Raw genomic sequence first — 23,893 nt, forward strand, 5'->3', positions numbered from 1 at the left:
GGATTTTTCTGGAATTTTGCTTGTGTTTTGAGAAAATTTAGGGAATTTTGTGGGATTTTTCTGGGATTTTGTTGGGTATTGGGCACATCTTGTGGGATGTTGCTGGAATTTGGTGGGGCTTTTCAAGAATTTTGTGGTATTTTGAAAAGATTTAGGGAATTTTGTGGTGTTTTTTCTTGAATTTTGTGGGAAACTGTGCTGATTTTATGGGGCGTTTCTGGAATTTGGTCGAGTTTTCAGAAGATTTAGGGATTTTTGTGGGATTTTTGTGGGATGTTCTGGGAATTGGTGGAGATTTTGTGGGACATTCCTGTGAATTGGTAGGGTTTTGAAATGATTTAGGGAGTTTTGTGGGACTTCTCTGGAATTTTGTGGGGTTTTTCTGGAATTGTGTGGGATTCTGAGGAGACTTGAAGAATTTTGAGGAATTTGATTTAGATTTCTGTGGGAATTTGTGGAGATTCTGTGGGATTTTTCTGGAATTTGGTGGGCCTTTTCACGAGCTTTGTGTGGTTTTGAGAAGACTTGAAGAATTTTGAGGAATTTTTCTTAGATTTTGTGGAAACTTGTGGAGGTTTTGTGGGATTTTTGTGTGATTTTGTGGGATATTGAGGCGATTTAGGGATCTTGAGGCATTTCTCATGTATTTTGTGGGAATTTGTGGAGATTTGGTGGGATATTTTTCTAGAATTTGGTCGTGTTTTGAGAAGATTTAGGAAATTTTGTGGGATTTTTCCTGGAATTTTGTTGGATATTAGGGAGATTTTGTGGGATGTTTGTGGAACTTTGAGGGACTTTTTAGGAATTTGGTGAGATTCTGTAGAGAACTGACGAATTATCAGGGATTTTTCATGTATTCTGTGGGAATTTGTGGAGATTCTGTGGGATTTTTCTGGAATTTGGTAGAGTTTTGAGAAGATTTAGGGAATTTTGTGGGACTTTTCTGGGATTTTGTTGGATATTGAGGACATTTTGTGGGATGTTTCTGGAATTTGGTGGGGCTTTTCAAGAATTTTGTGGTATTTTGAAAAGATTTAGGGAATTTTGTGGTGTTTTTTCTTGAATTTTGTGGGAAACTGTGCTGATTTTATGGGGCGTTTCTGGAATTTGGTCGAGTTTTCAGAAGATTTAGGGATTTTTGTGGGATTTTTGTGGGATGTTCTGGGAATTGGTGGAGATTTTGTGGGACATTCCTGTGAATTGGTAGGGTTTTGAAATGATTTAGGGAGTTTTGTGAGACTTCTCTGGAATTTTGTGGGGTTTTTCTGGAATTGTGTGGGATTCTGAGGAGACTTGAAGAATTTTGAGGAATTTTTCTTAGATTTTGTGGAAACATGTGGAGGTTTTGGGTGATTTTTGTGTGATTTTGTGGGATATTGAGGAGATTTAGGGATCTTGAGGGATTTCTCATGTATTTTGTGGGAATTTGTGGAGATTTGGTGGGATAATTTTCTAGAATTTGGTCGTGTTTTGAGAAGATTTAGGGAATTTTGTGGTGTTTTTTCTTGAATTTTGTGGGAAACTGTGCTGATTTTATGGGGCGTTTCTGGAATTTGGTCTAAAGCAAGAGAAAAAACCCCAAACAAACACAACCTTTCAGGCAGAGAAAAGATGTGGTTGCTCTTGAAGAAAGCATTTCATTCTGCCTGGAGAAGAACCTGTTGGGAAAAATATTAGCTTTTAGCAAAATGGCACTGTGCTGTTGCACTTGTTCTAGCACTGGGAGAAAGAACAGGCCCGTCTGTAAGGCTCCTGCAGCTCACCCTGGCTGAGGGTCATTGACCACTGAGCACTGCAGGCATCACTGGCAACAACGATGGTGGAAAATGGGGAGGGAGCAGGATAAATAAATGTTTGCCATTGCCTTAGCCAAAAAAACCCCAGACATCAAAAGCAACCCACCCTCAAAACAAAGCTATGAAAATAGTTTGCCTCTGAATTTAAAGAACTTCAATTAACTCTATGATGTCTGCTTTTGGTTCAGCATTCATCAATCTGAATTTGAATATGCACAGGGTAATGAAAGGTAACTGAGGCTTAAAAATCATGTCTATTGACTTGTGCATAGCCTATACTGAAGCACATTAAAAAGCAGCGTTTTGCTTGAAATCTGCACGGTATTAACTTCATTCAGTCTTACACTCACTAGGTAATTAAATACATGAAGAAATAGATTTTTATTTTTTTTATTAAGAATGCATTATTAATTAGGAAGGCATGGCTTTAGCAGAGTCTGCTGATACCAACATTACTCAGCTAAGTTCAAAGTATGAACACAAGAACTTGATGACAGAAGCAATGTTCATCAGAGCCTCAACAAGAAAGTTGCAGTTCCAAGTTTTTCAGATGTCCTACACTTGCTAAGGCACCTCCAGAAAGAGGAGTCAACTGAAAATAGCACAGGAAATTTGAAACCCATTTCTATATTTTTCTTTTTTTTCCTGAACTTTCTTGTGGGCAACAGAAAACTCCCAATATGTGGAATGCAATGTAGTTTTTATGCCAGAGTCATGAGTCATCCCCTCAGTTTCAACCTGATCCAATGCTCACTTGAATCTTGGAAAGGCTCAAATCAGCAAGATGAAATTAAAATTGTATTCATGAAAGGAGCTCTTTACTCTCCATTCCCCTCCCTCCCCCAAATACATCAGCACCAAGTGAGAAAGGCTCGATTTGAAAGATAATTATTACACAATTAAACTTGGACATAGCTAGTTTGCTACAAGTTCCAGCAGACAGACAAACAAGAGCAGAATCAGAGGTTATCAACCTCAATAGAAATTCCAGCTCATGCTTTCCCCAAAAGCCTCATTTAATTTATCCAGGATTAAAAAATAAAAGAGAAATGAAAAAAAAATCACATAAAAGCATTTCACATAGTATATAGTGAAATACTATCATTTCCACCTGAAATATTCATCATCATTATTATGTTTTTCCATACTAAATTACAAAGTCTCCTGCACCCATCTTCCCAATATCTCATTCTAAGTGCTTGCTTCTTTAATCCCTTAGGAAGCAAAAGGAGCCTCAGGTGTCTCTGGATCAACAGAAACTAAACAACACAGCTTGACAAAGTATATCAAATTGTCAATCAACTCAATAAAGAACTCCCACTCCAGAGATAGCTATCACCAGCTGATGAATTTGGCTAGGGCAGGTTTAGTGAAGAAAAACTAGGTCTTTATTACCAAATCAGTTAGGAGTTGTTCTACCGTACTGCCCGTAGGATGGGAGTACAAACACCATATTCTTCACAGCCTCATCCACAAAGAATTCCACCTTCAAATTAAGGCTGCTTTGGAGTTGGACCAAACCAATGAAAACTCACTCATCAAACACAGTGATGGCAGCATGCTCAGTCTTTGCAATACAAAACTGGCAACTAACAGCACATTCCTGATCACATCTCCAAGGCTGAGTGTACAGAACTGCAGTGGTGGCCAGGCCCTCGCTGACTGCCAAACCTCCAGCCATCATCCCTTCCTCTCACAGCGACAGGGCAGAAAATAACAACAGCAGAAACTAGAAAGCTTAAGCTAAAACCACAAAGGTCATTGATGAAACAGACTGGAGTGCTTTAGAAACTAGCACGCAGATTTAGCTGAAAACAAATCTTATTGATCACCAATTACAATGAATACTTAATTCTATCATTCTGCATTATTATTAGACAGTCAGAGACAGCCAAGCTGACCTCAAGCATGCTGAAGCATCGGGGCCAAGCAGTGCACATCTTCCCAGGAGCTGATTTACCCATCGTTCTCAAGTGAATTCACCTGCACACAGCCCCACCGTACAACTGCTAGGCTGCAAAATAAAAAAATAGCTCTGCTTAAGAGTCAAACCCCAGGACATAGACCATATGAAAGGAAGAATGAAACCTGCAGCATTTGGTTGACCTTCAATGCCCTGAGAAGATGACAAATTTCCCAAGATGAACAAGTGCCCAAAATACAAAGCAAAGGACTGACTTTTAGGGATCAAATGTTAAATAGGCCTGCGAAATTGGAGTTGTTAGGTTGCACATGAAAGAAGGGAAAAAAGAAAAAACCACCCCAACCCTCAACTGCAATTTTACATCCCTCTTGGAAAATTTGCTTTAATAAGAGAGAGGAATGGATACAATCTTCCCCTCACCTGGAGATTTTAATCAATTCAAGCCATTTCAAATCTGGCAAGAAAGCCCTACCACAGTCCCCATCAAACAACATTGCCTTTCATTTTTGCTTCTCATGACTACTTCAGAGCAGTCTAAATAACAGCAAAGAAGGAAATTCAAGTTGCAATTCAAACACTAAGCTCTGGAATCCCACATTGCCTTCAAACACCTGCATGAAACACTAACTTCATGCTCTATGCTCCCTGCTTTCTTCTAGTTTACTGCACAGTGCATTATTTACATAAAACAGAATTTCTTCTGTGGGAAAGGCTTGCATGGTACTTCAAAGCCTGAATAAATCAGGGACTGCAGCTTGAACTAACAAAAAAATCATCCAAAAAATTCCTTTCAATATCTGCATTGTATTGCCTTATCATGCTACCTGTCTAGCTGAGTTATTCAGGTATCCACACCAGAAATGACAGACAATGTCTCTCTATGATGATGTGATGTTACTTCAAATGAAAAAAAACAATAAATAAAAATCACAGATTAATTTCCCATACAAATGATGACTCACTACTCCCAAATCCTTCCTTATAGCAGGATGCTCACTTCAGTCTGGAAGTCTTCATGTTGCAGCCTGCAGGAATCAGCTTATTTCCTGTCAAGGGCTGGAAAGCCTTACAGGAACTGGTTTTGGTTGAAGAACTTCTCCAAGGTGCTTACCTGTGGGACTTATCCAGGTAAGGGATGTTAGCTCCCTCTTCTTTGAGGTTCAGTGTCCAACCACTCCTACTGCTGGTAAGAAGAACAGAAGAAACATCTGCCCATAGCAAGGACTGCACTGGTGGGCAAAGTCCAAATTCCATCCTTCAGGGAAAAAGAAACAAAGACTGAGGAATTCATGTCTGTTCAAAATTTCATCCTTGACTACTGAAAGCATTGGAAGCACATGTGTATGTTTAAAAATGGAATTGTCCTCATTTAAGAATAAAAATAATTTCATCCCATCACCATTTTTCTTGGTCCAATCCTGAACTGCAGATCCAAACAGCTGAGAAAGCATGGAATAGTCTGCTGGACAGCATTAAAATGAGCAACTCCTGTATCTTCCTAAGATAAGAACACAAATCACAAAGAAAGGCACTCTGAGAAAAAATTTCTTAGAGGAAGACCTCAATTATTTTCCAGCAAGGCAGGTAATATGCATTTGGCTATTTGTTAGAAAAAAAACCAAAAAACAAACCTGTTTTTATACAAGATTTTACTCATATATTAACTATCACATATTTTGCAAAACAAAAAGAGACCACAGCAAAGTAAAATCCCAATTTTTTCCTATATTTAAGCTGTGATAGTATGTCTGAAATGGGAATCCAGAGCCTCACCAGATTAATATCACCACTTGGACCAGAGAATTTGCCATATCCACTTCTTCTGGTTTCGTTCAGTTGGAGCTTCTGTTTGTACAGTGATGATGGCTCTTGAACATTCTGGGATTTAAAGTAGTCCCTGAAGAGATGGCTGACAAAAATATGATGTTACTTTCAAGATGCTTTTTAATTATTTCTACCCTCATCCAGAACCTGCAAACATCTGATCTCCTTCACTATGCTCCAAGCTCATTAAAACTGGAACGCTAAATAAGAATATTCAAAATATTTTGTTTTGCATTGCTAAAGGCACCACTGCAGGTACTTGACTCATCCTTCAGACTGTAAATAAATAAATGAAGTCTAGGACAGGTCAAATAAAGACACTATGTTTTCTGTGTTTTGTTGGGGTTGGTTTTAGAAGACTTAGGAGATTTGAAACAGATCTTTTATTAAGGAATTGTTCCTAAGGGACTTGACTTACAGAAATTAATTTATACTTGGCAGTGCATTTGATTGATTGCAGTTCCTTTTTTTCAAATACAAACCAGCATTTTCACTACCAGGTGTGGTGGTTGGAAATGTTGGGACTGTAGAACACTGCAAGGCTAATTTCTCCTCCAGTCTCCATCATTTTTATGTAGCTCAGCATTTTCTCATCCTTACTGAGATCTGCTGCAAATTTAAAATACCCTAACAGGGCTGAGAGAGTATTGCAACAGTGTTTATCTAGTGTATCATTACAGTTCTTGTTACCCTAATTCCACAGTTCTGAGCAACAACTCTCATTTTATGGGCAGGTAATTGAGCTCTATGATACATGAATTGATTTGCAGGGGAAATACATTAAAACCTGGCTGGAAAAGAAAATTATTCAGGATCTTCACTCTGATTGCCTTTTACAGCTACCACTCTAGGACCACTGAAAGAGCTTACTTTAGCTCATGTCAATGAAGCTACAATTCAGTGTTTGTCCAAAAAATGTTCACATTCTAAAATGAAGGTTACTGTGGTTTCCTGAGTTATAAAGGCAGAATTAAAGATTACTGCAGATTCTTAGATCAGGACCACTTCCCAGCTCAAGAACTATTTAGTGGGAAGAGCCAAGGCAAAAGGCAGCATTCAAGCAAGTGTTGCTGATCAAGTGAGTTATGGGTTCTACATGAAAATGTTAGCAAGGGTGATCCAGTCAGATCTCATGTCTGCCTGTGGTTCAGCACTGCAGCTGCTAACACCCAGAGCACCAGATCCAATCACTCCTGAGGAGCAGGTTTGTTCAAGCAGGCACTGTTGTTTCAGGACCAGTGAAAGACAGGACAGAGACAAAATTGATAGTACTCCCTCAGTGCAAACAGAACTTGCCCTGCGACAAATTTGCTCCTCTCTGGCCCTACTTTTAACATCCCTGCTCTCAAATTCCTGTTTTTAGCAGCTTCTCATAAAAGGCATTCTTACTCAGAGAAGTGAATGTTAGAAGTGTTCATTTGAATGAAGCAAACAATTAAGCAACATCTTCCCTAAAGTGATTTTGTAAAAGTTATGGTTTAGTTTTCTTCCTAATTGCTTGGAAAAATCGGATTGGCGCAGGAAATGGGAAGGGTTGGCTAAAAGGAGTCAGCTGATGGGAAGCAGCCAGTAACTCCTGCTGCTGCTGACCTGCTGCAACTCCCAGGTTAAGAGGACAAGTGCCTCATTTGTAATCAAGTCTATATAAAACACAAAAGAGGCAGAAGGACAAACCTGGTTCATAAAGGCAGCAGTCTGTGACCAAAAGCAGCAGAGTCAGCAGCCAGTGTTTCACTCCTGATGAGAGCCCACTTGCAAAAGTTCCACTTGAGTACCTGCTGCAGAGCAGAGGCTGTTCTTCATTGATGTGTCAAACCATGACAGCCATACTTCTGTTGCTATTCAAAGAACAGGGATAAACTCCGGGGTTTGTTAGGTTTTAAATAGTTTCCAATTTCAGGCCTAATAGAAGGCAAAATGGAAAATATCACATGTAATAGGACTTAAAAATAGAAATACGGAAGAACACAATGTTATACTCATGTTACCTATTACTTTTTTCAGCTGAGCAAAGTCTTCACAAACACTATAAATACATATCTTTTTCCCCCAATGAAAATAATAATAAAAAAATCTGTCTTGTAACCTGAAAGAAAAGAGATAAAACCAAAGCAAACCTGATTCTTGTAAACAGAAAATGTTGCTTAAAAATTGAGTTTGGGGAGCATAAATATTTAATTGCCTTGAGCATGTCTTAGGAATTCACATTTACTCAAAATAGTGTCAAGAGCAAACAAAACTGCAAAACAATCTCTTTTAGTAGGAAATACCTTGTGAGAATCAAGTGTTTTCTTATCATCTTTCACTGTTTCACTTGATGTCTGAATCTTCTAACTCCAACTCCTAGAACAGCATCAGTGGGGGAGAGAGACAATGAACACTCCTTCTGTTATTTGACTGACTGCAAGGTTTTGACATGTAGAGTATTAATAAAAATAATTTATTCTCACAGGGTTTTGTCAGAATAACAAGCTGGTAGCTTTAAATATGGTTAAGAAAATTTTATGTATGTTAGGAAAAAACAAACAAAAAGAAACATTTGCAGTAGTAGGACAAAACCATCATAAAAAAGGTATATAGCAGATATACATATTTATATTCATATATATATATCTCCAATTTCCCAAAGCATTGCTCTAAGAATTAGACAAAACTGGCTACAAAATTCAGATTTTTTAGGTTATTTATTGACTGTAAAGTGAATCCTGACTGACAATAAATATCACTGGGGAACATTAATTATTAAATATACATTGTCCAATCTTTAACAAATCAACTTTAGTAAGAACAGTTTTAAATCTAAAAATAAAAACAATTTCCAAGACACTTATTTTAAGTAATTGCACTAAGAAATAGTAAGACCTTATATATAGTTAAATGACTAGCAGCCAACTCACATCATCATAGTAAGAATAATATATATGTACTGCAATTTTAAGTGTTATGACTTCAAGAACTTGTAGTAATAACCAAGCATTACTTGCTAAATAACACAAAATTTGTCTGATTAAGTCTGTTTAAAAGAATATGCAATGGGAATAACTAAGAGCTGAAATTAATGGTGTTAGCTTGTAAAGACAGAAATTTACTTCTTACAAGTAGGAAAACATGCAATATATTCCTATACTTAACACATGTTCGTAGTACAGACATTCCTGTTAATAAATTTCAGGTTAAAATTGACAAATGTGACATGTTCTACTATATGGAATTTCTTCAAGTGGCTGTTGTTCCATCGGACAACACAAACTAAAAAATGTCCTGCCTCTCAGAAATATTATTCTGTTTCTACTCTTTACTTTATTTTTTTATTTTTTTTTTTCACTTTTAGAAAAACACAGATTTTTTTTTTTTTAGTATTAGAAAAATATAGGACAAAAACAAGGCTTAAGTTTTAGATAGGGAAGAGAGAATAAGGAGATGCTTTATAAGCTGAAATATTTTTCTCTTAAAGCTATGGAGATGGACAACCATGTTCTGAAAAAAACTCCTTTAATTCATGACAGAGTATATTGGGAAGCATGGAGTGTTCAAAGTGTGGATTTTGAGTAAAAAGTAGAGTAATTGTGATACAGTGAGGCGCTGGAACAGAGTGGAGTGAAGATTTGAGGCCTTGAGGGCAATGAGAAAACTGTTTTCCTGCGAAGCTCACAGAGACAGATGAAGAGGACTCATGGCCCATACACACCTCAGAGTGATGTGAAATGGGAGGAGTGAACTCATGGCAGATTTCCGGGCAGCTGGCATCAAACAAATAGAAAACTATAACAGAAATATTTTTCTTGTGAGAAACTCCATAGATTAGCAGAAGAAGATTTCTGTTTCTATACAAACACTGATAAAGAGACTCTAGCAAGAATTGGGACTGTTTTAAACACCAAAGTTCCAAAGTCTTTTGTCTCTATCTTGTCATGTGAACAAGGGAATGCTGGGTAGTGCGGGATAAAAGGGTTTTCTGAAAGTTTATTCTGGTGTTCTTATTCTTGTAGTTTTGTGAATAAACTTTCTTTATTCCTTTTAAGTTTTAAGCCTGTTTTGCTCTTGCTCTAATCCATATCTCACAGCAAGAAATAAGTAAGTTTTCTAGTATTTTTTCAGTTACTGCTTTAAAACCACGACAACTGTGTTTTCACCATCACGTCAGATCAGCTCTTGGACTCACAGCTCACCGCAGACCTCGAAACAGGAGGCAAAGATCTGCACCACTTGGCCTTTCAGAACTTCTCACCCATCTATGACCTTTCTGGGGCCAGCTTCACAAAATGAGGGGGAAGCCATTCCAAAGAACACGACCAAGGAAATCACACAGCACTCGGGATTTGTTCCAGGCATCAAATTTTTAATGGATGATGTGAAGTAACACCGAAGCAATTCCTGTCCACAGAAAAAAAGATTTCAAATGGTTTTGTCTCAAGGACAATCACTGGAGGTTGAAAGTTTCTGGGGCTGAAAGTTACATGAGGTCCTCAACACTGAGCAATCAATATCCCCAGAGTCTAAACTGTGAAATTACTACCTGGGCAAGGAGAACATTTTCAGGATTTGCAACTCATCTCAAAGCCTCAGTAGAACTCAACCAGCAGAATTCCCCTGAGATGGCACTGTGCTCTGGAAGCCCTCAAATACTCACTAAAACAGACTTGACTTTCACTAGGACAGCTGCTCATGAAAATCTGGGGTAAAACCTATGGGAAGTGGCCATGTGCACGCATATTCCTTCTTCCCACAGCAGGCACAATCAAATCCTCCTTTGAATGGCCTCCAAGTTGAGCAGCACTCATTGGCACAGCCTCTTCTCCCACAGACAGGCCAGCGAGCAACACGGCAGCGCCAGCCAGGTGGGCAAGGACAAGAGAGAGCAGATGCCAACAAGGCTTGGAAGCTGGGCCAAGGGAGGTTTACGCTGGCCATTGGGAAGAACTTGTGCCCAGCGTGGGCCATCAGATACTGCAATGGCCTGACAGGGGCTGCTGGAGTCATCATTGTGGCACGGGTGCAAGGCAAGCCAGGCCGCAGCGCTCGGGCCCCGCTCTGCTGGCCATGCTTGCCGCCATGGCTCCCAGCTTGGACTCAACATTCTCTCAGGGCTCTCTGCAGCCAGGGCGTTCTGTGCTTCTGTGACATCACAGCCTCTGGGGACGGCACGCTGGCTGGCAACTGTCCCCAGCTGTTGCTGCGCCCCAGTGCCCAGGCACAGCTGCTCGCAGAGAGACGCCCAGAGCCTCGGTGCTGCTGGCAGAGCACTATGGCTGCTCACGGCTCCTCCGCGCTGCTGCAGCTTTACGTGCTGCTGCTCTTGGCTCATCCCCTCGACCCTGTGAGCAAACCTGAGCGCAGCACGGATGCCTCTCCTCTGCTTCTGGAGGATTGTCATCTGGACGAGTCGGACCCTGAGCGCATCCGGTGGGCGGCCAGGACATTCCTGCTCATCGACCTGCTCATCATAGGAATGGCCATGGGATGGTCGCTCGGAAAAAGAATTCAGAGACGCTGGCGAGAGGTGAGGAGGGGGGTGGGGGGTCAGGCAGGCGGGATGGGGCAGACCTTGAGGGCCTCTTGGGCACCCTTTGGCCAATGCCCTGCGGCAGAAGGGGCCTGAGCTCCTGGCTGGGGAATGCGGCCCAGGGGCTGAGCTCCATGGACAGCACCAAGCAGAGGCGGCAGAGCTCTGCCTGCTGCAGCCTCTTCCCCGGGCCAGCCCAGCCCAACTGGGCCCGAGTCTCTGTCTCCCAGGCCAAAGGCAGCCCCACAGGTGCCGGCCCCGCTCTGCCCCTCTGCCTCTTCCATGGGGATCCCTGTGCTTTGCCTTGCAGCGGAATCTCCAGAGCCCTTCGGGCCGTGCGGGGCCCCGCCGCCATCGAAGACAGGGCTGTCCCACGGAGCTGATGCAGCTGCTGATGGACAACCGCGACCTGATGCGGCTGCTCCTTCGCGACAGCCCTCAACCAACCACCAAGATGGCGGCAAAAGAGGGCAGTGACAGGAGACTCCGCACCTCCCCACAGCTCTGACCTCCAGCGTCGCGCTCCAGCTACAGAACCTTACGGGGAACGGGTGACCAGTGCCCAGCCCAGGCACTGCGACGTTCCCCACCTTACAAGTTAGCCACACCCCTGTTGTTGTTCGATTCCCCACCACGTTTCCCCCAAGAAGTTGACCTTTCCCTTAGTGTTCAGTTCTAAACAGTTGAAGCATTGAAGTTTCTTAGCCTTAAGATTCTTACCCCATAGTCTTCTAGTAACGTTGGATTGTAGATTTTAGAAGTAGTCAAGTGAATAAAGTTCACGTTTTCTACACGTTGCTGTGTCATTTTCTTGAGGTTGCACCTGAGACCTGGGGACTCCTTGAGAGATGGCTTTGCATGGCAGCTCCAGACTGCCTGCAATGGAGAGCCCCAGTGCCCCAGCAGGCTTTGCAAGAGCACGGAGGGCAGCGGGAAAGAAGAAGGTGGCCAATATTCACCTGCCTCCACCTTCCAAGGAAGCTTGCAGTCAAACCCTGTCTGCCCTTTAGGGGGGACCCTAAAGGCCCCGGCAGGCATCACCATGGCCCCAGGACGGGGGGCTTGCAGCACTCTGGGGCACCAGGAAAGGAGCAGGATCATCCCTGGAAAGCTGTCTGGAGACAAATCCAGAGACGTCTCCCCTGGCATCCAGGCAAGGGCTGAATACAGGCAGGCAATTAGATCCACAGGCTGCCTGGGCTATGGCACCAATCAGTCCTGCTTCATAGATTTCGGGGGGCGGGGTTATACATATATATATATATATATATATATATATATACACGCATATATGTATATATGTATCTACATCTGTATTTAGTTCTTTGTATTTATCCTGTTGACCCTCAAATAGGATTAGATTTCATTTTCCTACAAAACAAAACATCCGTTTTTTGATTTTTAGGAATCAACCATCTGTGCTCCCACTTTAAATCACTTCTCTCAAACTCATTCTGCATCTTGCTCCTTTCCAGCACCATCAAATACCTCTGTTAAAATACAGAGCATCAGTGGAAGGACGACAATCTTGTTACTTGCTGAAGAAAGTTAACTTGGATGACATACCTGCTTTTAAAAATCCAAGAGGAACAAAACCTACACATCAGCTTTAGAATTTCAAAAGCTGCTTCCTCAACTCTTCCACACCACTTTACTCTTTGGGGACATTCAGCAGCAATACCAAACAAGCACAGAAAAGAAATGGAAGAAGAAATGCAGATAGTCAGCAGCTGACCACCTACCAAAATACATTTTAAATGCAGCTCCAAGTTCTCCAAGAGCAAGTTTGAAGTGTAAATGGAGACACTCACACAAAATTACTACCAGGTGGTACTTTTGGCATTTCCTTGGGCTTTCCTCTTCATTTTTTTTTTATCTCTCACCTAAGGCAAGAGAAAAAACCCCAAACAAACACAACCTTTCAGGCAGAGAAAAGATGTGGTTGCTCTTGAAGAAAGCATTTCATTCTGCCTGGAGAAGAAGCTGCTGGGAAAAATATTAGCTTTTAGCAAAATGGCACTGTGCTGTTGCACTTGTTCTAGCACTGGGAGAAAGAACAGGCCCGTCTGTAAGGCTCCTGCAGCTCACCCTGGCTGAGGGTCATTGACCACTGAGCACTGCAGGCATCACTGGCAACAACGATGGTGGAAAATGGGGAGGGAGCAGGATAAATAAATGTTTGCCATTGCCTTAGCCAAAAAAACCCCAGACATCAAAAGCAACCCACCCTCAAAACAAAGCTATGAAAATAGTTTGCCTCTGAATTTAAAGAACTTCAATTAACTCTATGATGTCTGCTTTTGGTTCAGCATTCATCAATCTGAATTTGAATATGCACAGGGTAATGAAAGGTAACTGAAGCTTAAAAATCATGTCTATTGACTTGTGCATAGCCTATACTGAAGCACATTAAAAAGCAGCGTTTTGCTTGAAATCTGCACGGTATTAACTTCATTCAGTCTTACACTCACTAGGTAATTAAATACATGAAGAAATAGATTTTTTTTTTTTTTATTAAGAATGCATTATTAATTAGGAAGGCATGGCTTTAGTAGAGTCTGCTGATACCAACATTACTCAGCTAAGTTCAAAGTATGAACACAAGAACTTGATGACAGAAGCAATGTTCATCAGAGCCTCAACAAGAAAGTTGCAGTTCCAAGTTTTTCAGATGTCCTACACTTGCTAAGGCATCTCCAGAAAGAGGAGTCAACTGAAAATAGCACAGGAAATTTGAAACCCATTTCTCTTTTTGTCTTTTTTTCCTGAACTTTCTTGTGGGCAACAGAAAACTCCTAATATGTGGAATGCAATGTAGTTTTTATGCCAGAGTCATGAGTCATCCCCTCAGTTCCAACCTGATCCAATGCTCACTTGAATCTTGGAAAGGCTCAAATCAGCAAGATGAAATTTCAATTGTATTCATGAAAGGAGCTCTTTACTCTCCATTCCCCTCCCTCCCCCAAATACATCAGCACCAAGTGAGAAAGGCTCAATTTGAAAAATAATTATTACACAATTAAACTTGGACATAGCTAGTTTGCTACAAGTTCCAGCAGACAGACAAACGAGAGCAGAATCAGAGGTTATCAACCTCAATAGAAATTCCAGCTCATGCTTTCCCCAAAAGCCTCATTTAATTTATCCAGGATTAAAAAATAAAAGAGAAATGAAAAAAACCACATAAAAGCATTTCACATAGTATATAGTGAAATGCTATCGTTTCCACCTGAAATATTCATCATCATTATTATGTTTTTCCATACTAAATTACAAAGTCTCCTGCACCCATCTTCCCAATATCTCATTCTAAGTGCTTGCTACTTTAATCCCTTAGGAAGCAAAAGGAGCCTCAGGTGTCTCTGGATCAACAGAAACTAAACAACACAGCTTGACAAAGTATATTAAATTGTCAATCAACTCAATAAAGGTTTTCCACTCCAGAGATAGCTATCACCAGCTGATGAATTTGGCTAGGGCAGGTTTAGTGAAGAAAAACTAGGTCTTTATTACCAAATCAGTTAGGAGTTGTTCTACCGTACTGCCCGTAGGATGGGAGTATAAACACCATATTCTTCACAGCCTCATCCACAAAGAATTCCACCTTCAAATTAAGGCTGCTTTGGAGTTGGACCAAACCAATGAAAACTCACTCATCAAACACAGTGATGGCAGCATGCTCAGTCTTTGCAATACAAAACTGGCAACTAACAGCACATTCCTGATCACATCTCCAAGGCTGAGTGTACAGAACTGCAGTGGTGGCCAGGCCCTCGCTGACTGCCAAACCTCCAGCCATCATCCCTTCCTCTCACAGCGACAGGGCAAAAAATAACAACAGCAGAAACTGGAAAGCTTAAGCTAAAATCACAAAGGTCATTGATGAAACAGACTGGAGTGCTTTAGAAACTAGCACGCAGACTTAGCTGAAAACAAATCTTATTGATCACCAATTACAATGAATACTTAATTCTGTTATTCTGCATTATTATTAGACAGTCAGAGGCAGCCAAGCTGACCTCAAGCATGCTGAAGCATCGGGGCCAGGCAGTGCACATCTTCCCAGGAGCTGATTTACCCATCGTTCTCAAGTCAATTCACCTGCACACAGCCCCACCGTACAACTGCTAGGCTGCAAAATAAAAAAATAGCTCTGCTTAAGAGTCAAACCCCAGGACATAGACCATATGAAAGGAAGAATGAAACCTGCAGCATTTGGTTGACCTTCAATGCCCTGAGAAGATGACAAATTCCCCAAGATGAACAAGTGCCCAAAATACAAAGCAAAGGACTGACTTTTAGGGATCAAATGTTAAATAGGCCTGCGAAATTGGAGTTGTTAGGTTGCACATGAAAGAAGGGAAAAAAGAAAAAACCACCCCAACCCTCAACTGCAATTTTACATCCCTCTTGGAAAATTTGCTTTAATAAGAGAGAGGAATGGATACAACCTTCCCCTCACCTGGAGATTTTAATCAATTCAAGCCATTTCAAATCTGGCAAGAAAGCCCTACCACAGTCCCCATCAAACAACATTGCCTTTCATTTTTGCTTCTCATGACTACTTCAGAGCAGTCTAAATAACAGCAAAGAAGGAAATTCAAGTTGCAATTCAAACACTAAGCTCTGGAATCCCATATTGCCTTCAAACAACTGCATGAAACACTAACTTCATGCTCTATGCTCTCCAATACATAGAAGCCATTTATTTGCATAGCCTTTGGCTGCTAAAGATGGAACCTGCATTTCTAGGAGCAGATGGGCCTGATTCTCACCTTCCCCCGACACACATGAGCAGTGTGGGCCCTGCCTTTCTGGGCACCTCACACTTACTTGATTCAAACTCTTGACTTTGCTCTCTGGAACACTGCCCTTCCTGAATCCAGCCCAAGCTACGAAGCAGCCACACACCTGCTGAAGTTGCCATTCTTGACATCTGCCTCTCCCCATCAGGATGCCTTGCAAAAACTATTAGGATCCAATGCTGCCCGTGTCTGCTGCAAGGAGGAGCTCTCTGGCTTTTTTACTCCTATCTTTAGAACATTCTCTTTCTGTCATTTTCATGACAGCTGGGGACAAATACAGAGCAACACCTTGAAGCATTAACAAACAGAAGCAACAGAAAACAGAAGCTGCTGCATTTCCTGTGGCCATTTGAGGGTGAAACTGCAAGTGTGAAAATATTGCAGTTCTGTCATTCAGGAAGAAGCACACGTTCCAAAGGAAATCCATTCAAAGCAGATTATACAGCATAGATTTGTTATCCATTTGAAGTTATTAACTGGAAGCCAAAGAAAGATTTCTTTGGTAGCCTCACAGGTTTATCTTCAGCATTTATAATGGAACAGTTACTCTGCTTTAAATTTAAGTGTTTCTTTCCCCCAACAGTCTCATCTACCTCCTCACCAAGCTGATACGGAATAGAGGAGCACAGATCGTGTGAGGAACAGATTTGGAATTACATAAATGGACTTACCATGTGGCTACAACTGATATTTCCAGCTCTGTGGCCTAAGAGCATCCATCCAATGTCCTGCCAGTCCAGCACTTCCTGATGGTATTTGAAGCCACTGCTTCCACACAAGTTAGAACAATGCACTTCTCCTTTGAGGTCATCTGGCTGCTCCAAGTGCAACAATGGAGCCACCAAGTTCCACTTGCAAGGTCAGCATTACAAATTTAAAACCTTCCTGTTACAAAAGGTAAAGGCTCTCCAATCCTGCTGGAAACAAGAGCTTTGAAGAAACCTAACTCTTCCAACTTCAGCTTGCTTCCAACTTGAACGGTATCAGCTTTTTTAGATAATAAAGGATTGTCTGTAGATTACTGTGGATTAAAATTAGAACTGCAGACCTGACTATTAGTCTCAAGTTTGCTGGTGTGAGGAAGGTGATGGTCCTTCTTATCCATCCCTGGAATCACCATCATGCACTGTCTTCACTATCTCCAAGAGGTATTTTTTTTTTCAACGTGGATAAACTATTTTAGGAAGTTTGGAACAGGGAGAATGGCTGCCTTCCATACAAATCAAACAGGTTCCATTTCCAAGTGATTACAATTGTATCAAAGTCTTCAGGCCCAAATAGGTGTAGCCTCTGTGAAATACAGAAGCCCTTATGAAAGGCTCACTCAGAAGGTGTGAATAGAATAAAAAAGAAATTCATTATAAAAAAATGAGGAAGGAAAAAGCCTTCATTCCCAGCACTGCAGAATTCCAGCCAAGTAAAATCTCACTCACTTTACAATGAAAGGAAAATATTTGAGTGGTGGTGTCAGGGAGAAGGCGAGGATATACAGTGCCAGGGAGGATTCTGCACTTAGAGATGCTGAGTATCCAGCCAAGAGACAGAAATTCAATTGCCAAGGCATTTGAATGAAGTCAATTAAGTCACATCACCTTTTCTATTTCAGTGTTTCCATCTGACAAGAAAGCAAAGGCGGGCAGCAGAAAGCAGGTGAGCTGCTGCACTCAGGGGTAGGGATCAAATGAACTATGCTGGTTCCATATGCACTATGGGAAAAGCAGGCAGAAGAGAGGAAGAGCTCTAAAATTAAGATGGAATTTTAACCTCTTCCTTCTCTGTTGACACTGACTGTAGGCATGTCTAACAGCTTTTCAGACAATTGTGTTTGATTTTGTTCCACAAACCTTACCTAGATCCACATTCATTAGCTGACTCTCTGCTGCCATCAAAATTGAGGGAAGGAACACCTTTTAGCCTTAGAAACACCTTAGAAACAGAGGAGATCAAACTAAACTCTGCAGCTCCAATGAGCGAAGGAATTATGTCCTATCCACCTTCATGAAGCCGCAAAGACCAAAATCTCTTGAGAGCGTGCCATTTCCTTTCAGCCTTGTGCACTGAGCCTTCAGCTCATCACGGATCAAAAGATGCTGCACTAAATTACAAGAAAAATGACTGCATTCTGTTTAGTTGCAATCCTGGTAGTCATAACAAATCTTGTGTGCATCAGATGGCCTCCAGAAAAATCACATGCAACAGCAACACCATCCTCAGATGCTCTCCCAGTACCTTACCTAATCATTGCTCCGTCACTGGACAAGACTTGTCCCCACCCTTCACACCTACAGCAACAAACCTACAAATCTTCCAAACATTTCTTCAATTCCACACCCCTCCGGAACATTCCCGCTTAAAACCGCACAGCTGCCCACGGGACAAAGGTCCAGTGTTACAAGCTGCTGCTCTCCCTCCACACAAGCCCCTTGCACATCTTGCACTGCTGCTCTGAAACTGCACAATTTGTCAGCAGCACCATTAGACTCAGAATTGGGAAACAATTCCTTCTGCTGGGTTAAGTTGGAAACAGTTCAGGCTACAGGAGTTCTTTATTATTCACCCTCATGGAATGCCCCTGCCCTTCAGAGCTCAAGCACTCCTGTGCAGAGCATCTCATGGAGCCAAAGAGAAAGGACTGCTGTCCCAAAAGAAGAGTCTGGGAGGAACTCCCAGTGTCCTTCATGCCTTGAGAAAGCTAAGGAGCAGTCACTGATGGCCTAAAGGGTACAAATTCAGTTCAGATGACAAATTTTCCAGGGTGATCCCCCTCCTCTTTATCTTCTAACACAACTACAAACAAACCAAATTATAGATTTCACAAGGAATAAGGGATGTTTAAAAGCAAATCTCTAAACTAAGCCTGGCATGCTCACCCAGGAGTTCAACACAGCAAGGCAGGCACTCTGCACTACCTAGTTCATGGCAAGAGATTTCTAAACTCTACCAAATGAAGTGAAGAAATGAAACAGAGAGCAATAGAACCGTATTTTAATTCATTTCAAGGCATGGAATAACACAGAATCTTTTCCATGAAACTAGGGCATTTTTCTCCCTTATCTAGTGCCCAAGTAAGATTAGAAATTGGGAAAAAAACCACTGAAACTGCAAATGCATTTTGCCCCCAGCTAGAAACAAAAGGTAATTATTTGAAAACTAGAAAAAACTCCAAGAGGAAACGTAAAACATTATGGAATATGTATTATTTTTATCACCCAGAATTCCCCATGTTAAAGGCACAGAGAAAACCATCATTCAGAAGTGGGAAAACAGAGGGACTGTACAAGTGAAATGGAGTTCTGACAAATGATGCTGTGTAGAATATGGGTTCCCAAACCAACAGAACAAAGGCACCCCGACAGCAGCAGCCTCAGAGATTGTACATTGCAGCTGAAGCACGGGGGTTTCTGTAGATTCACCTTGTAAACTGGCACACTTACTTGCCAAGGCTGCTGAACTTCTTTCACCTTAAACCACAAAACCTCCCAGTCCTTCCACAGCAATCACTCCATCAAATCAAGGCAGACCAAAACATGTTCTTTGCGCTGTTCACAATAAGATGAAGTTATGTGCCCAAGAGATACCATTTGAAGTCAGAAGGAACAAGCCAGCAGGTGTAGAAAACTGGTATTTGAAGAAGTGACAAAAAGACAGCAAACTGAAGCCCATGCTTAATACAAAACCCCATGATTAATAGAACACAAATGCAGATGGATATGATAAGCTTGCACTGTCGAAGCTAAAATCATTTCTAACAAAAATCACCACATTTCCAAGAATTCAGTACCACTTGTGGTGGCCACTCCTGATCTCTACATAATATGTCAGCAGTTCAATTGGCAAGAATCTCTTTATCTAGATCCAAGCAGGGAAGAAGTCAAGGTCCCAGTGATATGCAATTCTGTAGCTTCATTAGAAACCTTTCATCCTGCAATAGTTGAAATCCAAGCGAGAAAAGAACCTGTTTGGACACCAACTATCCTTAGTAGCAACGTTTTGCAGCACGCAATTTGAAAAGGTTAACCTGCCAGGCAATAATACAGACAAGAAAAATGAAAAGGAGGGCAAGGAGAATCATCTGCTGCTGAAACTGCTCTTCTACAAAAACAAAGTGATATGAAGATTCAGCCCGTGAAGAACACATTCCTCAACCAGGAGAGAAAAACACAATTCTTAAAAATCTCCTCTGTCGTTCTGATTGGGAACGGTGGGAAAGAACGACACGGACTCTCAAGGGAGTCACAACAGGAGAATCTTCTCTACTTTATTACTCTAGGCTTGTCTAATAGACAGATACGTGGAAAGTACAGAAAGGAAACTCTTATTGCTTAGTAAAGTGCTACATCACCATCATTGGTCAGCGGGGCTCACCACCCCCCTGACTTTCTCCTGCAAGGAAAACAAGAGGACAGACAAACAGCACCTGGCAGTTGTTTTCTGTCTCTGAGGATTGTTTTGAAATCCTCCTATGAATTCCCAGGCTAGCTTCTCGGGCAGGACTGATAGGCCATGGGGCCTGCAGTTTCTGCAGCTCTCTGCAGCCTGCTCCAAAGCTAGCATCCATACTCTCCACTACATAAGAAATAGAAAACTGACTACAAATCACGTGTTCACTACTTGTTGCTTGTTCACTACTCAGACATCAGAATTACTACCACAATACTAGAAGAACAATCCAAGAAACATATTCCAGGGATGCATTTTAATTCATTTGCTGCTGCCAGCCGTGCTGTGCTTTGCTTCTATCCATCCACCCTGCTGCAAAAAGGTTCAATTGTGTTTTCACCATCACTTCAAATCAGCTCTTGGACTCACAGCTCACCACAGACCTCGAAACAGGAGGCAAAGATCTGCACCACTTGACCCTTCAGAACTTCTCACCCATCTATGACCTTTCTGGGGCCAGCTTCAGAAAATGGGGGGGAAGCCATTCCAAGGAACACGACCAAGGAAATCACACAGCACTGGGGACTTGTTCCAGGCATCAAATTTTTAATGGATGATGTGAAGTAACACCGAAGCAATTCCTGTCCACAGAAAAAAAGATTTCAAATGGTTTTGTCTCAAGGACAATCACTGGAGGTTGAAAGTTTCTGGGGCTGAAAGTTACATGAGGTCCTCAACACTGAGCAATCAATATCCCCAGAGTCTAAACTGTGAAATTACTACCTGGGCAAGGAGAACATTTTCAGGATTTGCAACTCATCTCAAAGCCTCAGTAGAACTCAACCAGCAGAATTCCCCTGAGATGGCACTGTGCTCTGGAAGCCCTCAAATACTCACTAAAACAGACTTGACTTTCACTAGGACAGCTGCTCATGAAAATCTGGGGTAAAACCTATGGGAAGTGGCCATGTGCACGCATATTCCTTCTTCCCACAGCAGGCACAATCAAATCCTCCTTTGAATGGCCTCCAAGTTGAGCAGCACTCATTGGCACAGCCTCTTCTCCCACAGACAGGCCAGCGAGCAACACGGCAGCGCCAGCCAGGTGGGCAAGGACAAGAGAGAGCAGATGCCAACAAGGCTTGGAAGCTGGGCCAAGGGAGGTTTACGCTGGCCATTGGGAAGAACTTGTGCCCAGCGTGGGCCATCAGATACTGCAATGGCCTGACAGGGGCTGCTGGAGTCATCATTGTGGCACGGGTGCAAGGCAAGCCAGGCCGCAGCGCTCGGGCCCCGCTCTGCTGGCCATACTTGCCGCCATGGCTCCCAGCTTGGACTCAACATTCTCTCAGGGCTCTCTGCAGCCAGGGCGTTCTGTGCTTCTGTGACATCACAGCCTCTGGGGACGGCACGCTGGCTGGCAACTGTCCCCAGCTGTTGCTGCGCCCCAGAGCCCAGGCACAGCTGCTCGCAGAGAGACGCCCAGAGCCTCGGTGCTGCTGGCAGAGCACTATGGCTGCTCACGGCTCCTCCGCGCTGCTGCAGCTTTACGTGCTGCTGCTCTTGGCCCCTCCCCTCGACCCTGTGAGCAAACCCGAGAGGAGCACGGGTGCCTCTCCTCTGGTTCCGGAGGATTTCGACCTGGAGGAGAAGGACTCTGCGCTCCTCTGGTGGGCGTCCAGGACACTCCTGCTCATTGACATGCTCCTCATAGGAATGGCCATGGGATGGGCCCTTGGAAGAAGATTTCAGAGACGCTGGGGAGAGGTGAGGCAGGGGGTGGGGGGTCAGGGGCAGGTGGGATGGGGCAGACCTTGAGGGCCTCTTGGGCACCCTTTGGCCAATGCCCTGCGGCAGAAGGGGCCTGAGCTCCTGGCTGGGGAATGTGGCCCAGGGGCTGAGCTCCATGGACAGCACCAAGCAGAGGCGGCAGAGCTCTGCCTGCTGCAGCCTCTTCCCCGGGCCAGCCCAGCCCAACTGGGCCCGAGTCTCTGTCTCCCAGGCCAAAGGCAGCCCCACAGGTGCCAGCCCCGCTCTGCCTCTCTGCCTCTTCCATGGGGATCCCTGTGCTTTGCCTTGCAGCGGAATCTCCAGAGCCCTTCGGGCCGTGCGGGGCCCCGCCGCCATCGAAGACTCGGCTGTCCCACCAAGTTGATGCAGCTGCTCAGGCAAAACCGTGACCTGATGCGGCTGCACCTTCGCTACAGCTCTCAGCCGAGGAGGCCAACCACCAAGACGGCGGCAAAAGAGGGCAGTGACAGGAGACTCCGCACCTCCCCACAGCTCTGACCTCCAGCGTCGCGCTCCAGCTACAGAACCTTACGGGGAACGGGTGACCAGTGCCCAGCCCAGGCACTGCGACGTTCCCCACCTTACAAGTTAGCCACACCCCTGTTGTTGTTCGATTCCCCACCACGTTTCCCCCAAGAAGTTGACCTTTCCCTTAGTGTTCAGTTCTAAACAGTTGAAGCATTGAAGTTTCTTAGCCTTAAGATTCTTACCCCATAGTCTTCTAGTAACGTTGGATTGTAGATTTTAGAAGTAGTCAAGTGAATAAAGTTCACGTTTTCTACACGTTGCTGTGTCATTTTCTTGAGGTTGCACCTGAGACCTGGGGACTCCTTGAGAGATGGCTTTGCATGGCAGCTCCAGACTGCCTGCAATGGAGAGCCCCAGTGCCCCAGCAGGCTTTGCAAGAGCACGAAGCAACCTGAAAGCTGCTGTCAGAAGGCTGTGCTTCTTATCCGATCGAAGCAGCAGCACGCGCATTGGAGTTTGGCAAGCACTAAAGAGCTGCAGAAGAGCTTTGCTTAGCAAAATGGGCCAAGAAAAAGCATTTGCTTCATGGGTCTTTGTCGTCGCCTGGAAACAGGTAGCAGCATATGGAAGGGGGTTGTACACGTGGTTTCTTGCCTCGCTTCTCTGCACTTGCAGGGGCTCCCCCCGCCCACCCCGGGCTGCGCTCTGCGGCAGTGCTGCCGCATTGTGGGCACAGAGCGGTACTGCAGCTGTGCTCCGAGCCGGGCGGGGCCTGGCCGAGCGGGGCCGAGCAGGGGCGAGCCGAGCCGAAGCGGGCCAGAAAGAGCCGAGCCGAAGCGGGCCGGAAAGAGTCGAACCGAACCGAGCCGCGTCGGGCCTCCCCCCCGCCCCCCGCCGGAGCTGGCCGGGAGGACCGCGGCAGAGGCGTTAACTCCAATGCCTGCCGCCGCAGGCGCGGCCGCCACCCAGCTACGGAGCCGCTGAGTCTCGCCGCCATCGTCCTCGCCCCGGGAAAGGCGGCGGAAAATCGGGCGGAATGCTCGGAGTCGGTCGGCGTCGGCAGGTTTTTCGTTCAGGCATGTAAGTTAGACAGACGCGCTGAAAGCAGCGGGGGCCTTACTTGTGCCATAACAAAGATGGCCGCTCTGCCGGAAGTGGCTTCAGCCACAGCAAAGATGGCGGCGAGGAAGGGCGGAAGTTACGTCACGCCACGCAGAAGATGGCTGCCAGGTCGTGGCCGGCTTGTCCTTCCAAGGATGGCGGCCAAAAAGGCGGGAAAATAGAAGGACCCCGGGCAGTGGGTGCGTGAATTCGACTGCCTGACAAACACCCTGGCGTCGACGCCGCCCCGTCGCAATTTTCCGCGGCTGCTCCAGCCGTGCGGACACGGGCTGTGCGCTCG

The 23,893-nt window shown here is 43.9% G+C and overlaps 2 protein-coding genes across 2 annotated transcripts in view; one reads left to right on the forward strand and one right to left on the reverse strand.

Moving 5' to 3' along the window:
- Positions 1–2,153: 2,153 nt before the first annotated feature.
- On the reverse strand, positions 2,154–7,322 carry LOC147653744 (uncharacterized). Its single transcript, XM_086886252.1, has 5 exons — positions 7,219–7,322; positions 5,494–5,629; positions 5,120–5,218; positions 4,832–4,975; positions 2,154–3,810 (listed from the first exon to the last, which is right to left on the reverse strand). Exons 2-5 carry the CDS (start codon positions 5,529–5,531, stop codon positions 3,753–3,755), a joined length of 339 nt encoding a protein of 112 aa, XP_086742378.1. The 5' UTR covers positions 5,532–5,629; positions 7,219–7,322; the 3' UTR covers positions 2,154–3,752.
- A 1,524-nt stretch (positions 7,323–8,846) lies between these two features.
- The window catches only part of LOC147653745 (uncharacterized), a 40,721-nt gene continuing 25,674 nt past the window's right edge, over positions 8,847–23,893 (forward strand). Inside the window, exons 1-2 of the mRNA XM_086886251.1 lie at positions 8,847–11,044; positions 11,358–11,644. Of these exons, the coding sequence (XP_086742377.1) occupies positions 10,232–11,044; positions 11,358–11,555 (1,011 nt within the window). The 5' untranslated portion in view covers positions 8,847–10,231 and the 3' untranslated portion in view covers positions 11,556–11,644. The remainder of the gene's footprint in view (positions 11,045–11,357; positions 11,645–23,893) is intronic.

The sequence above is a fragment of the Cyanistes caeruleus genome, chromosome 4, assembly GCF_971803275.1.
Source record: "Cyanistes caeruleus chromosome 4, bCyaCae1.hap1.1, whole genome shotgun sequence".
Taxonomy (NCBI): Eukaryota; Metazoa; Chordata; class Aves; order Passeriformes; family Paridae; genus Cyanistes; species Cyanistes caeruleus.